This window comes from Barbus barbus, assembly GCF_936440315.1.
Source record: "Barbus barbus genome assembly, chromosome: 43".
Lineage (NCBI taxonomy): Eukaryota > Metazoa > Chordata > Actinopteri > Cypriniformes > Cyprinidae > Barbus > Barbus barbus.
This window is the reverse complement of record NC_136721.1, coordinates 19,138,722-19,150,933: the sequence shown is the minus strand read 5'-3', so window position 1 is coordinate 19,150,933 and position 12,212 is coordinate 19,138,722. Positions and strand designations below refer to the sequence as shown.

Below are 12,212 nucleotides of genomic sequence, written 5' to 3'. Positions count from 1 at the left end.
CATTATTCCAGTCTTTTGATCAAGTTAATCAATCCTTGCTGAATAAAATATTAATTTCTTATTAGAAAAAAATTACTGAAATTGTACTAATTGCTGTATATTTAGTTCAGATTGAAGTGCCACAGTAAAATTTGGTACTAAACCCAAACAAATGAGTAAAAAAGTGAACAATTATTCCCTTTTTTGATAGCAGCCTCATGTATTGAGAAACACATGATGAAGATGCAAATATACTGCCGCTTGAAGACGAATACTATGTTTAAAGACAGACAGGTTCAAATCAAGTGTGAAAACAGCCTAATTGTTCTGAACACATTGACACAAGCACGTATTTTAGCAGTTCTGTAACGTCGCCCTGTAATGCTATGCTCCTGCTGACGCTTCAGGTGCACCTGGTGTAGATGTCTGGCTATATTGAGGTCAGTGTTTCTATTATTATATGACTGAAAGTCACGATTTCCCAGTTTGGGGACTGTGCATGGTTGTGTTTGCAATGTGAGTCTATGTTTTTCAATGGAGGGACAGATACTGGCATGTAACAAGTTGTGCCAAAAGCAAAACTTGAGGAAAGATGACTAAATCTATGAAGTATGTTGACAGAATGTACATTCTTTCCACCCAAATGACTTCCACACATCTGGATAGGGGAGTAAGTAATATATCTGTAAAGCCTAAAACCTGAGTTATTCAAAATAGTTCATTAGAAAGACCACAACAATAAACATTGAAAAAGTAAAGCGTGTAATATTGACATTTAGATTATTTGCAAGACTATAGCTACTCTATATACTTATGAGATGTATATCCTGTATGTATACCGATATATTAGTTGTTATTTCATATAGGACCATTTTTGTGTTCTGGTAGGTAAGTTTCGGCGTGACCCTTGTAAGCACAACGGTCTCGGCTAGTGATCGATAAGTCGGCGATATGTTAGTTTAAAAACAAAAGCAGTCGACAGACTGTCAACCAGTTCTGAGAAACGACTTCTCTTTTCTCCGTTAGAGAACAAAACACCACGTATCCAGATTTTTCTTGTGTTTTGAACCACTTGTTTGTGTTTCTTGTGTGTTACCGTTCTGAGGCGGTCGAAGTCCACAGAGGTGAGCTAAAATAAACAATACTCAAGACGCAGTGCTGGCAGCGAAGTGGCTGTGACCATCTCCACTCCTCTTCCTCCTTTACTCCAAAATGAAAGCTGGTGGAATGGAGTTTTACAGTGGGACGTCCTGCCCGAAATGCTATGCACTGACACGTGTGGGGGTCACACGAGATCTTCATAATCGAGGAGTTTTGAGTGCTGTCGGGTTTTCCAAAGTCGAAACAGACGGAAGTCAAAGTACATCTCAATCATCTCTTTGCCTAAAAGAGAGGGAAATAGAGAGGGAGATATGAGTTTGGAATACATTTGGTGAATTCAGTGTGAGCACGTCTCTCTATGATGAACAGACACTTCCATATAGATTTGCTCAGGCGGTAATTGGAAAAAAGCATGCTGTGGGGGACAATATAGATAAAGAGAGATGAGAGAGAAATTATAGAGAATGAAGAGAAAATTAAGAGTCAGAGAAAGAGAGGTTGGCTGTTCGGTTGGCCCAGGACAGGTGAAAAAAAAAAAAATGCGAAAGACCTGTAAACTTCATGTCAGTAAAGATGAGCATTAAAGACATAGATCACGTATAAAGCAAAAATTTGTCATTATACTCGTCTTCATGCAATTTCAAACCATATGGGTTTAGTACAACATGAGGGTGAGCAAATGCCAAAATTCGATTCCTTAATAAGCAAATACGAGAAGCTTCTTTCAAAAACATAAAAAATTCTCATCAGCCTCAAACTTGTAAAGGTTTACTGACATACCTTTACAAGTTTGAGGCTGATGAGAATTTTTTGTGTTTTTGAAAGAAGCTTCTTATGTTTACCAAGTGTGCATTTATTTGATTAAAATCCAGTAAAAGCCAGTAAAACAATTACAATTAAAAAAACTTTTCTATTTGAAAATAGAATTTATTCTTTTTCATTTATTCATTACTCCAGTTTTCAGTGTCACATGATCCTATTAAGAAGCATTTCTAACAATTATTGATTTTGAAAAAAGTGGAAACCGTGATACATTTTTCAGGATTCTTTGATGCATATAAAGTTTAAAAGCATAGCATATATTTGAAACATTATCTTTACTTTTACTTTTCCACCAATTTAATGCATTCTTTGCAAAATATATAAAAATAAATATTAATTGTTCAAATTAATTCGTACTGACCCTGATCTATGTTATTTATGTGTGTGTATATATATATATATATATATATATATATATATATATATATATATATATATATATATATATATATATATATATATATATATATATATATATATATATATATATATATATATATATCGGTATTCCTTCATTAACAACTACTAGATTTCGAATCATGCAAGGAAGAGTCTGTTTATTTGCATGTAGGAGTGTGAGCATAAGCACATTTCAGCAGTTTTATAGCAGACAGTCTCACCCTGAGCGGAGAGCTCCAGCGGTGACTCAAACGTGATAGAATAAGGCCTCATCAGGTTCTTCAGTTTCTGGAACAGCTGTTGGCATATGATAAGCCAAGACATTAATAATCCGCAATCACACAGCTCTCTCGCTCTCTCCTTCACTCGCTCTTTGACTCGAGGAGGTTAGTTAGGGATAATGGCGGCCTCTGTGTTTGTGGCCCTGGATAAATCTCACACGGGCAACTGGAAAGGCAAACGAGAACCTTCAAAAGAACCCAGTTAAGATCTTAACATCCATGCAACGCTCTGAGAGGCTTCAGAACCCAGATAGAGATTAAAGATGAAGTTACAGACACAGATTTTCTCTTCCGGCTCACCCTGTGAAGGAAGCTAGTGACTTACAGTGGATAAAAGTGAAAATATGAGCACAGCACAATATTCATAGAGTTCTCACTGGAGATAAACGTACATTGATATTAACTCGCGAAAGCCAAATTCTGTCAGCAGATAACCCGGCATGTGTTCACGAACTCACACAGGTCAGTCATCCTCCGTGTGTCAATCACAAGCACGGACGCAAACGCAATTCTCGGGAACGGTGGTACCTCTTGGGCAATGACGCACGGCGAATGAGATTTACGCTGAACTCGTCTCCATAGAAACGCATTCGTACATTAGGTTCCAAGGGCGGTATGAATGTGTCCTTTGGGCGTAATCTCAGGGCCTCCTGTCATATAACACTCGTCAGGCTACCAAACAGACAGAACGAGCTGAAAGTTAAGGCCGACCCTAAAGGACACTTGGAGATGTGTGTTCAAGTCTGAAGTCCAATAGTTAAGGAAGTCTCAGATTAGATGTTAATGATCACAGCAACTAGTTTGAGTGTTATATACTGTACATTACATTTCAAAAGTCTCATATACTGTATATGCTCACCAAGGTTGCATTTAATCAATAATACAGTAAAAACAGTAATGTTATTGATGATTATTTTAATTTAAAATAACTGTTTTCTATTTTAACATTTTCAAATCTAAAAATTCCTGTGATGCAAAGCTAAATTTTCAATGTCACATGATCCTTCAGAAATCATTCTTAAATGTTGATTTAGTGCTCAAGAAACATTTTTTTATTATTATTAACAATATTATTGTAGTATTAGTGCTGTACTATAAATATACTATATATGTTATAGTACATAGTTTGTATGTTTATACATATATTTTTTTTATTAAACTATTTCTGGTAAAGTTTTAGTAATTTTGCTATGTTTTGTCATTTTTATTAGTTTACACAGTTCTTATTCATTTTTATTTCAGTTTTATTTAACTTAGTACTTAAACTAAAATAAACGTTAAATTATGCCATGGCAATGAGCTGAAATATTATATATATATATATATATATATATATATATATATATATATATATATATATATATATATATATATATATATATATATATATATATATATATATATATATATATATATATATATATATATATATATATATATAGTACTAAAATAAATAATTGTAATATGCTGATTTGGTGGTCAAAAACAGTTCTAATGATAATCCATTTTAGTATTGTTGATATTTTACTATAGTTTTTAGTAATATTTTGAATTAGTTTTTATATTTTGAATTTTGGTTAAAGTTTGAGTAATTTTGTTGTGTTTTTGGCATTTTTAAATATCTACGTAGTTCTTATATTTAAGTTATTTTAGTACTTCAGGTTAAACTAAAAGAAAATGTTAAAATATGCATTGGCAACTAGCTGAAATTTGAGTAAAAAAAAAAAAAGAATTTATTTCAGCTAACATTTATTTTAAGTAAAAGTAAAAAGTTTTTAATGGTATAAAAGAGAGGGAAACAGAGAGGGAGAATACAGTATTAATACTGAATAAAGTATTATCAATGCTGTTTTGCTGCTTAATACTTTTTTGGAAAATCTGGTACAATCTTTTCAGGATTATTTTATTTGAAATCGAAATCTTTTGCAATATTATGTCTTTACTGTAATTTTGGCCAACTTTTGAACAAACGCCAAGTCAAACTTGGGTGTATTTATTACATCAAATAATAAGTATAAAGTATTTCCAGAAACTAAAGTCTGCTTAATAGGAAATAGTAAGAACACTTTCACAAATTGCAATGAATAGACGGTTACAGAGTGCTGATGCATATTAAACACAGCTCTAGATCTATGAAAGATTCAGTACTGGACAGGAAAGGGTTATTTTAAGTTACATAACCAGGGGAAAAATGCTGCCAGGCATGATGATGACAGACAGAGAGGTGTTATATAGAAAAATGGAGAGATGGAGTTGGTGCATGTCTGTGTCTAAAGAGATGAGAGTTGAACATGGCCACGGCAGGCCCCAGAGGGACCATTTCTAAATATAATGCAGAAACTCAAAAGGTCCAAGCATTACGTAAATACTGCAGACTTGCTGCTTCAGAACTTGACATACCTTCTCTCCATTAGGATTGCCCAGGACGTAACAACCCATGATGTGGATCAGGTTGGGCTCTGGATTCAGTTTACTCATAAACCGGCTCAGACGTTTCCAAAACCTGCATGTACACCAAAAACACACAAGTGAATCTCTCAGATGTAGTCACTAAAGGAATATCAAAACAAGACTTTTCTATGGATCTCACGCACAGGCTCATGTCTTCCTCTTTCTCAACCTTGGCAAAAGTGGCCACTTTATTCTTCAGAAGGTACAGGTGCCCCGGGCCGCCCTGAAACAGAAAATTACACATTTAAACCCTTAGATAACACCAAACTCAAAGAAACAGAAGAGCAGTAGTATTACCCTCTAAACTGAGAGAGACAGACCTATGAATTCCTGTCCATCTGAACACACAACCATTACACAACATCAAACTGAGACAGCAGTGACACAGGCACTGCTGATTCACTCTGGTGCACTTACAGTCTCATTTCTTGTCATTTTTGTTTGTTGGCTTGGTTTTTCCTCTCACCTGACAGAAGATCATCATGCGCCAGATCTTACTGCCCCTTCTGTAGGCTGTCAATCTCTTCTCAATCTCCTCTGCACACAAAACAAACACTGCTGTAGTCACATTGAAGTGCATATACAGGCATGATCCTACAGTGAATATACATAAGTTGACAGTCTCTATAGCCTTTAAAATGTTTTTTTTTTTTTATTGGGGAAAGGCCATGGCAAACAAAACCAGATGGAAACCTTTTGCATATTACACTGATTATAGACTCTTACATGTAAAGTAAAATCACAGTTCTATCAGCTTATTCAAAATATAACAGTTTAGATGTCAAAAATAAGATAATTGTAACCACAATTTTCTTGCATTGTTCCGTTTTTTTACTTTATTCCTGAGGTTACCCTTTATTATATTATATTATATTAATATATGCGATTAATCGTTTGACAGCACTAATATTATATTTTTTTTATATATGGGATGATATTATGCATTATTTCTATATATTATTTCAAGCTCTTTAATTGTACATTTTTTATGTCATTTTAGATCGAAATGTAGATTTTGCCTATTATCCTGACCTAACTTTACATGTAAGAGTCTATAATCACCGTTTTAAAAGTTTATTCAATATATAACAGACTTATTCAGGACTGAATTTCCAAATCTCATGTAACTACCATTTTCTTGCATTATTGCTTTATTGATTTGCATGCAAATATATCATTATATTATATACACTTTTCAAGCACTTTCAATACTAAATATTCGTTTTTTTGTTGTTGTTGGTAATAATGAGCTACTTTTGATGGCTATCATCATTTTGTCGCTTGTTATATGTGACCCTGGAGCACAAAACCAGTCTTAAGTCGCTGGGGTATATTTATAGCAATAGCCAAAAATACATTGTATGGGTCAAAATTATGGATTTTTCTTTAATGACAAAAATCATTAGGACATTAAGTAAAGATCATGTTCCATGAAGATATTTAGTAAATTTATTACTGTAAATATATCAAAACTTCATTTTTGATCAGTAATATGCATTGCTAAGAACTTCATTTGGACAAATTTAAAGGAGATTTTCTCAATATTTAGATTTTTTATTCCAGATTTTCAAATAATTGTATCTCGGCCAAATATTGTCCGATCCTAACAAACCACACATCAATGAAAAGCTTATTTATTCAGCTTTCAGATTATGTATAAATCTCAATTTTGAAAAATTGACACTTAAGACTAGTTTTGTGGTCCAGGGTCACATATGGACAAACAATTGAACAATCAACATTATAATTAGCATAACTGCTACTATAGCATTTAAAAGGAAGAAAAATGTCTCTCTTATTCCGTTTGACTCTATAAAATCTGTGGTCACATTTATTCAATGTGTTTTAGAGTCACTATTGTAAAACAGTCACTAGAAAATATAGGCACTTCTCTGATCCAGTGTCATTTATCAGGAATCCAATTGTTTTTGTGTTTTTCATGCTGGCTGGTGCAAAAATCAATACAAAGCCCACCGTCGTTCTACAATGAAATAACCAGGAAAGGAGTCAAATGCTCAAACACACACAAAAAGCACGTGGCATCCAGCAAACACACAGCAACAAACAACACACACATGCACATAAAGCTACATACCTAAAATATCATCAAACGTGGCATGCTCATGATCCTGGAGATAAAAAAATTATGAAAACAATCAATATAAAACACACAGATAAGACCAATTCTGAAGGGAAAATGTTCTTTGTATCATGCTTAACGTCTCTAATCTCTAATTCACACTCCAGATAACATTACTTGCTTCTGCGTTTCTTTGTGCTGTTGAGGACGTGTTGTCATTTACTATTGTGTTTGCTATCAATTTGGTCATCACTTGTCTGTGGACAGTATTTTGTGATGTGTCCTCTTGTATCACATCCTATAGAGTGCCTTTGGTTCTACTGCACAAGACAATGCAAACATTAGCTTTGTGTTTCAAATATCTTTTCAGTGAAAATCCATTAACTACTAATTTGTTTTATTGTAAATGGTCAAAATGGACATCTGGATGATGGGTAATGTATTGCTGTGATGTAGAGTGAAGACTGCCTTGACTTACATAGAGAATGGGTATAATAGATGGATCGTCCCTTCGAATGATGTTGGGAACATATTCTGCTTTAGGAACTTTAGATGAGATCAGCTAAAGGATACAAAAGTGACAAAAGTTTTAATAAAATTAGAATAAAAGTAAATTACAGTAATAATCTGAAAATTACTCAAAATGAACTTAAATTATGTAAATAATAAAAGAATAAATTAACACTGTAAATTTAATGTAATTAAAGGGATCATCGGATGCAAAAACTCACTTTTACATGTTGTTTGAACATAAATGTGTGTTGGCAGTGTGTGTACACAACCACCCTATAATGATAAAAATCCACCCAATGGTATTTTTTTTATCTTTAGAAGTAATATCCCCTTTTCAAATCAGGCCATACTCAGCTTCTTGTCTGTGTGACGTCACACCGACAAAGGCCGCTCCCACGATAGTTGATTGACACGGCTGTCTTACCTTAGACCCACTCTAAATGAGCTGAGTAAGCTGTAAACAGTCCGACCGCCATTGTGTCGACTCCAGTGCAGGGGAAGACAAGAATGTCTCCTAAGCGACTGAGGTGCTTTGTTGTTGGATGTAATATTGAACATAGCAGTCGTCATTTACTCCTGACATCTGAGCTGCTGAAGACGCAGAGGATTAAAGCTACTTTCATTTTTGAAGGAAATGCACCCGGCGATCTACATAAATGCGTCTATGTTCGCGCGAATCATTCGTGATCCAGCTTCACCTACAGCAGAAGTGAGTATAAGGGTTTTTCATGCATCTTTGTAAATCGCCTTTCTTAATAATGTGCTAGTTAGCAACTTTCGCGGCAAAAGTAAACATTACGGCTCGTCAGCCCACAGAAGAGAGGGGCGGGGTGAGCAGAGCTCATTAGCATTTAAAGGCAAATGCAACAGAACAGCTCGCTCCAAAAAGAGCTGGTTTTGACAGGGTAAAAACAGTGGGTTTTTTTACACTACCACTGAGAAATTTTAACTAAAGTATGTTATAGACTTCTCATTAAGACCCTAAAGAGTCATATCAACTTGTGGAAATTAGGCATCCGATGACCACTTTAAGTAAAATAAAATTAACTTTAATTTCTTGGTGACCATTTTTATTTGTCACTCAAGTAATCAAGTAAATTGCAGTAAAACCTTAAAATTACATTAAAATAAAATGTAATACATTAAATTAACTTTATATTTACAATATAATTATGTAAAGCAAAATTACTTAAAAAAAACAAACAAAAAAAAAAAAAAAAAACCTGAATTGCGGTAAAAACTGAAAAATGTTTAAATTAAATTGCATACAATAATTTTAGGAGGGATGAAGTCATCCCCCTCACACGCCAGTCTCTCCATCTCTCTCTCCTCCTCCCAGTCCATGTCTTCACATCCGACATCCTCTGGAGTACCGCTGGTGGTCTGCAGATCCCCACCTGTGGCATCACACAACATAGCAGAGAGAGAGACAGTTTAATGATGGACACAGAGAAACCAGAAGGAAGAGAAAAAAGGAACAAAGAGACAAGTGAGGAATGAGAAGAGGAAAGAGCGGATGGAGAAAGAAAGGCTGAGATCGAGAGAAAAGGGAACAAAGATAAGACAGATTGACAGTAAATTTGTTTACATGGACTGCAGTAATTGAGCTGTTGACTTTCACTCAGTTTTGCTTCCATGCTAGGAGTCATAACCTGATAACAGGAAAAGTTCACCCAAAAATGTTATTCCAAACCTTTATGCTGTTATATCTTATGTGGAACATAGAGATTTTTTTTTTAGGAAATCCTAAAGAGGGATAGTTAATATTGAGCACAGCTGTCAAGCTCCTAAAACGTCAAAACAGAACCCCAGAAAAAGCATCATAAAATTAGTTCATATGACTTTATGAACATTTGGTGTTGCTTGTAAGTCCTGTAGTGTTATTACTGTTAACTAAAAACTAATTACATTTTTTCCCCCAATAAAATAAAACATTTTAGGTTAAAAGAAAATTTGAAATGTTGCCTTGGCAACTGACTAGGCAAATGAAATAAGTTGGTAAAACTAGGTTTAGATTTTTTTCTCATTTAAATACTATAACAGTATATAAATAATACTAAAATACAACTTTTTGTGAAATTTTTATTTTAATGAAAAGGATCTGAAAGTCCTTTTTGGACAGCTGTGATGCAATTTTCATGTATGGAAAATGTATTTCTTAATTTTCCACTAAAAATAACAGATTGTGGGTTTGGAATGAAATGAGGGTGACAAAATGATGACATTTGGAGCATTTTCATTTTTGGGTGAACTATCCTTTTAACGGCTAAAATGGAGCATTAATTTGCTGTAAATTGCTCTTCACACTTGTTTGACTGCAGTCCATTTAAATATACAGCAGCACGCCTAACTAGAGTTATAAATGTAAAACTGCAATGAGACCGTAGTAGTAGTGGTTGTATAAGAGAAAGTAAAGAGGAGAGAAAAACCAGGCAGCTATAGAGATAGAAAACAGACAGAGAAAAGCCAACATACAAATATTGCAACTGTAAGTCAAATGTTCAGTCATTCTTAAGGCTCCCTGAAGATACAGGTAGCAAAAACAAACATAATGACAAAAATAAGTCTAAAGACAAACTACACACAGAGTTAACATGCTGACACAGAATTCTACTCTGTGCACACTTACACACACACACACACACACACACACTCACACACAAACACACACACATACGTCTCCAGAGTCCAGACGCTCCAGGCAGGACAGATACTCACAGAGAGAGAAAGAGAGGAGCACATATTCGGGACAGAACCACGCTCAGAGGAAGACAGACAAACAGGATCAGCATCAAGAGCAGAGGAGGATCGTCACTGCCAGACTGTGTATGTGTATGATATATAAGTGGTATGCAAGAAGGCTTCTGGTCGTAATGTAATGACTTATATACACTAACATTCAAAAGTTTGGGGTCTGACTCTGTACGATTTTTTTGTTTTAAAGAAATAATACATTTATTCAGCAAGAATGCAGTAAATTGATCAAAAGTGACAGTAAAGACTATTGCATTTGTAACCAAAAATGATATTTGATTTTCTTTTTAACTTTATATGAATAATCTTGAAAAATTAATAATCTACAAAAATATTAAGCAGTACAACTGCTTTCGAAATTTATTATAAGAAGAAATGTTTCTGATTTCTGAATTATCATGTGGCACTACAGATTGAAGCAATGGTGCTGAAAATTCAGCTTTGCCACCACAGGAATAGAATAGAATTGTAATAGTATTTCACAATACTGTTTGAACTGAATTTTGATCACGTAAGTTTAGCCTTGGTGAGCATTAGACTTCAAAAAACATTAAAGAAAGCACTGACCATAAACCTTTTGAACAGCAGTGCAAATAAGTAATAACTAGTGTTGTCAATCATTTTATGCTGTGATCTTGATATTCTAAGTGTGTCAAAGTGGCATGTATATATGTGTGTACAGATAGACTCACTGTCTTTTGAGTCGTTTAGGGAGTCTTGTTTGACAGGGGTCGGATCGCTCCAGGACCGGTTGAAACTCTTCGCCCTGCGCTCTGCAAATGCTAGTGAAGTGGAGAGATGGTCACACGCACACACACACACACGTGACGCCCCATGATCCTCACAGACTGTGGGCTGCATCACATACACTCAAACACACCAACAACCACCAGCTACACACGCATTTCTCATATGCTTCAATGTCCATTTGTTCCTATGCTACACTTGAAACACACATAGAAGCAAAATGGACCAAGTCCTCAGTCGCTGGTTTATAGGTCACAATGATGCAAAACTGTCAATCATCTTTCATACAAACATGCAAAAATACACATGCTAATTTACAGCACATGAATCATATGTACAAACAAAAACACACAAATGGAGCTGTGCAATAATTCATAGTGTACACTCGCACATAGACTCACTTTGTGCTTTCATTCTTCTGCTGCCCACCATTCTTAAATGCTTCCGGAAATTCCTAGAAATTAGTAGAAGAGGAGTGAAAGAAAAAAGAGCGGAAGGAAAGGAAGGTAAAACAGGTCATCAATATCTGCATGTATGTGACACTACACCAAAAACCCTTGTCTCATATCTGCGCTTGGGATTTCCCTTGTTTATTCAACTTTCAAACATATTTTGAAAGCCATATGAAACCCTTAAACACTTATTTATTTTAGTACACCGCTAATATTTGCACCACGTAGGCCGTCGGAGACACCAGCAGACGTCCTTGCTTGTGTGCATTCATGTGCAGTATTGAACCAGCAAGTGTGTACTTTCTTTGAGCCATTTGGCTTCTCTCCAGCTGACTGAGAAAGCAGACAGAGAAAAATGCCACTGCAGTAGAGTTAGTCCCACACCTCCAACATCACTACCCTACGCATATCCATGACAACCGTACACAATTATAAAAGCTAGTAAGGGGTGGACAAAGGTGACAGAGAGGCACGTAAAAAAAAATGAAAATTTCAAGACAGGAGTTCTTGGGTCAGAAACATACTCTGTGCAAGTACGCAAATGTTGATGCTATGCCAAGACATTACAAGCATGCGGTCCTGTTGTACATACAACATGTTCTTGTGTTACTGTGATAAATAGTTACCTTCAAA

The 12,212-nt window shown here is 35.0% G+C and overlaps 1 protein-coding gene across 1 annotated transcript in view; it reads right to left on the bottom strand.

Annotated features, from left to right (window-relative positions):
* Positions 1–1,264: 1,264 nt before the first annotated feature.
* Positions 1,265–12,212, bottom strand: part of LOC306862675 (NMDA receptor synaptonuclear signaling and neuronal migration factor-like) — a gene marked incomplete at both ends in the record, with an annotated part of 32,483 nt that continues 21,535 nt past the window's right edge. The window contains 10 exons of the mRNA XM_079405599.1: positions 1,265–1,362; positions 2,523–2,598; positions 4,983–5,085; positions 5,177–5,256; positions 5,500–5,570; positions 7,129–7,162; positions 7,592–7,675; positions 8,896–9,023; positions 11,073–11,162; positions 11,529–11,581. Coding sequence (XP_079261725.1) covers positions 1,265–1,362; positions 2,523–2,598; positions 4,983–5,085; positions 5,177–5,256; positions 5,500–5,570; positions 7,129–7,162; positions 7,592–7,675; positions 8,896–9,023; positions 11,073–11,162; positions 11,529–11,581 — 817 coding nt within the window. The remainder of the gene's footprint in view (positions 1,363–2,522; positions 2,599–4,982; positions 5,086–5,176; positions 5,257–5,499; positions 5,571–7,128; positions 7,163–7,591; positions 7,676–8,895; positions 9,024–11,072; positions 11,163–11,528; positions 11,582–12,212) is intronic.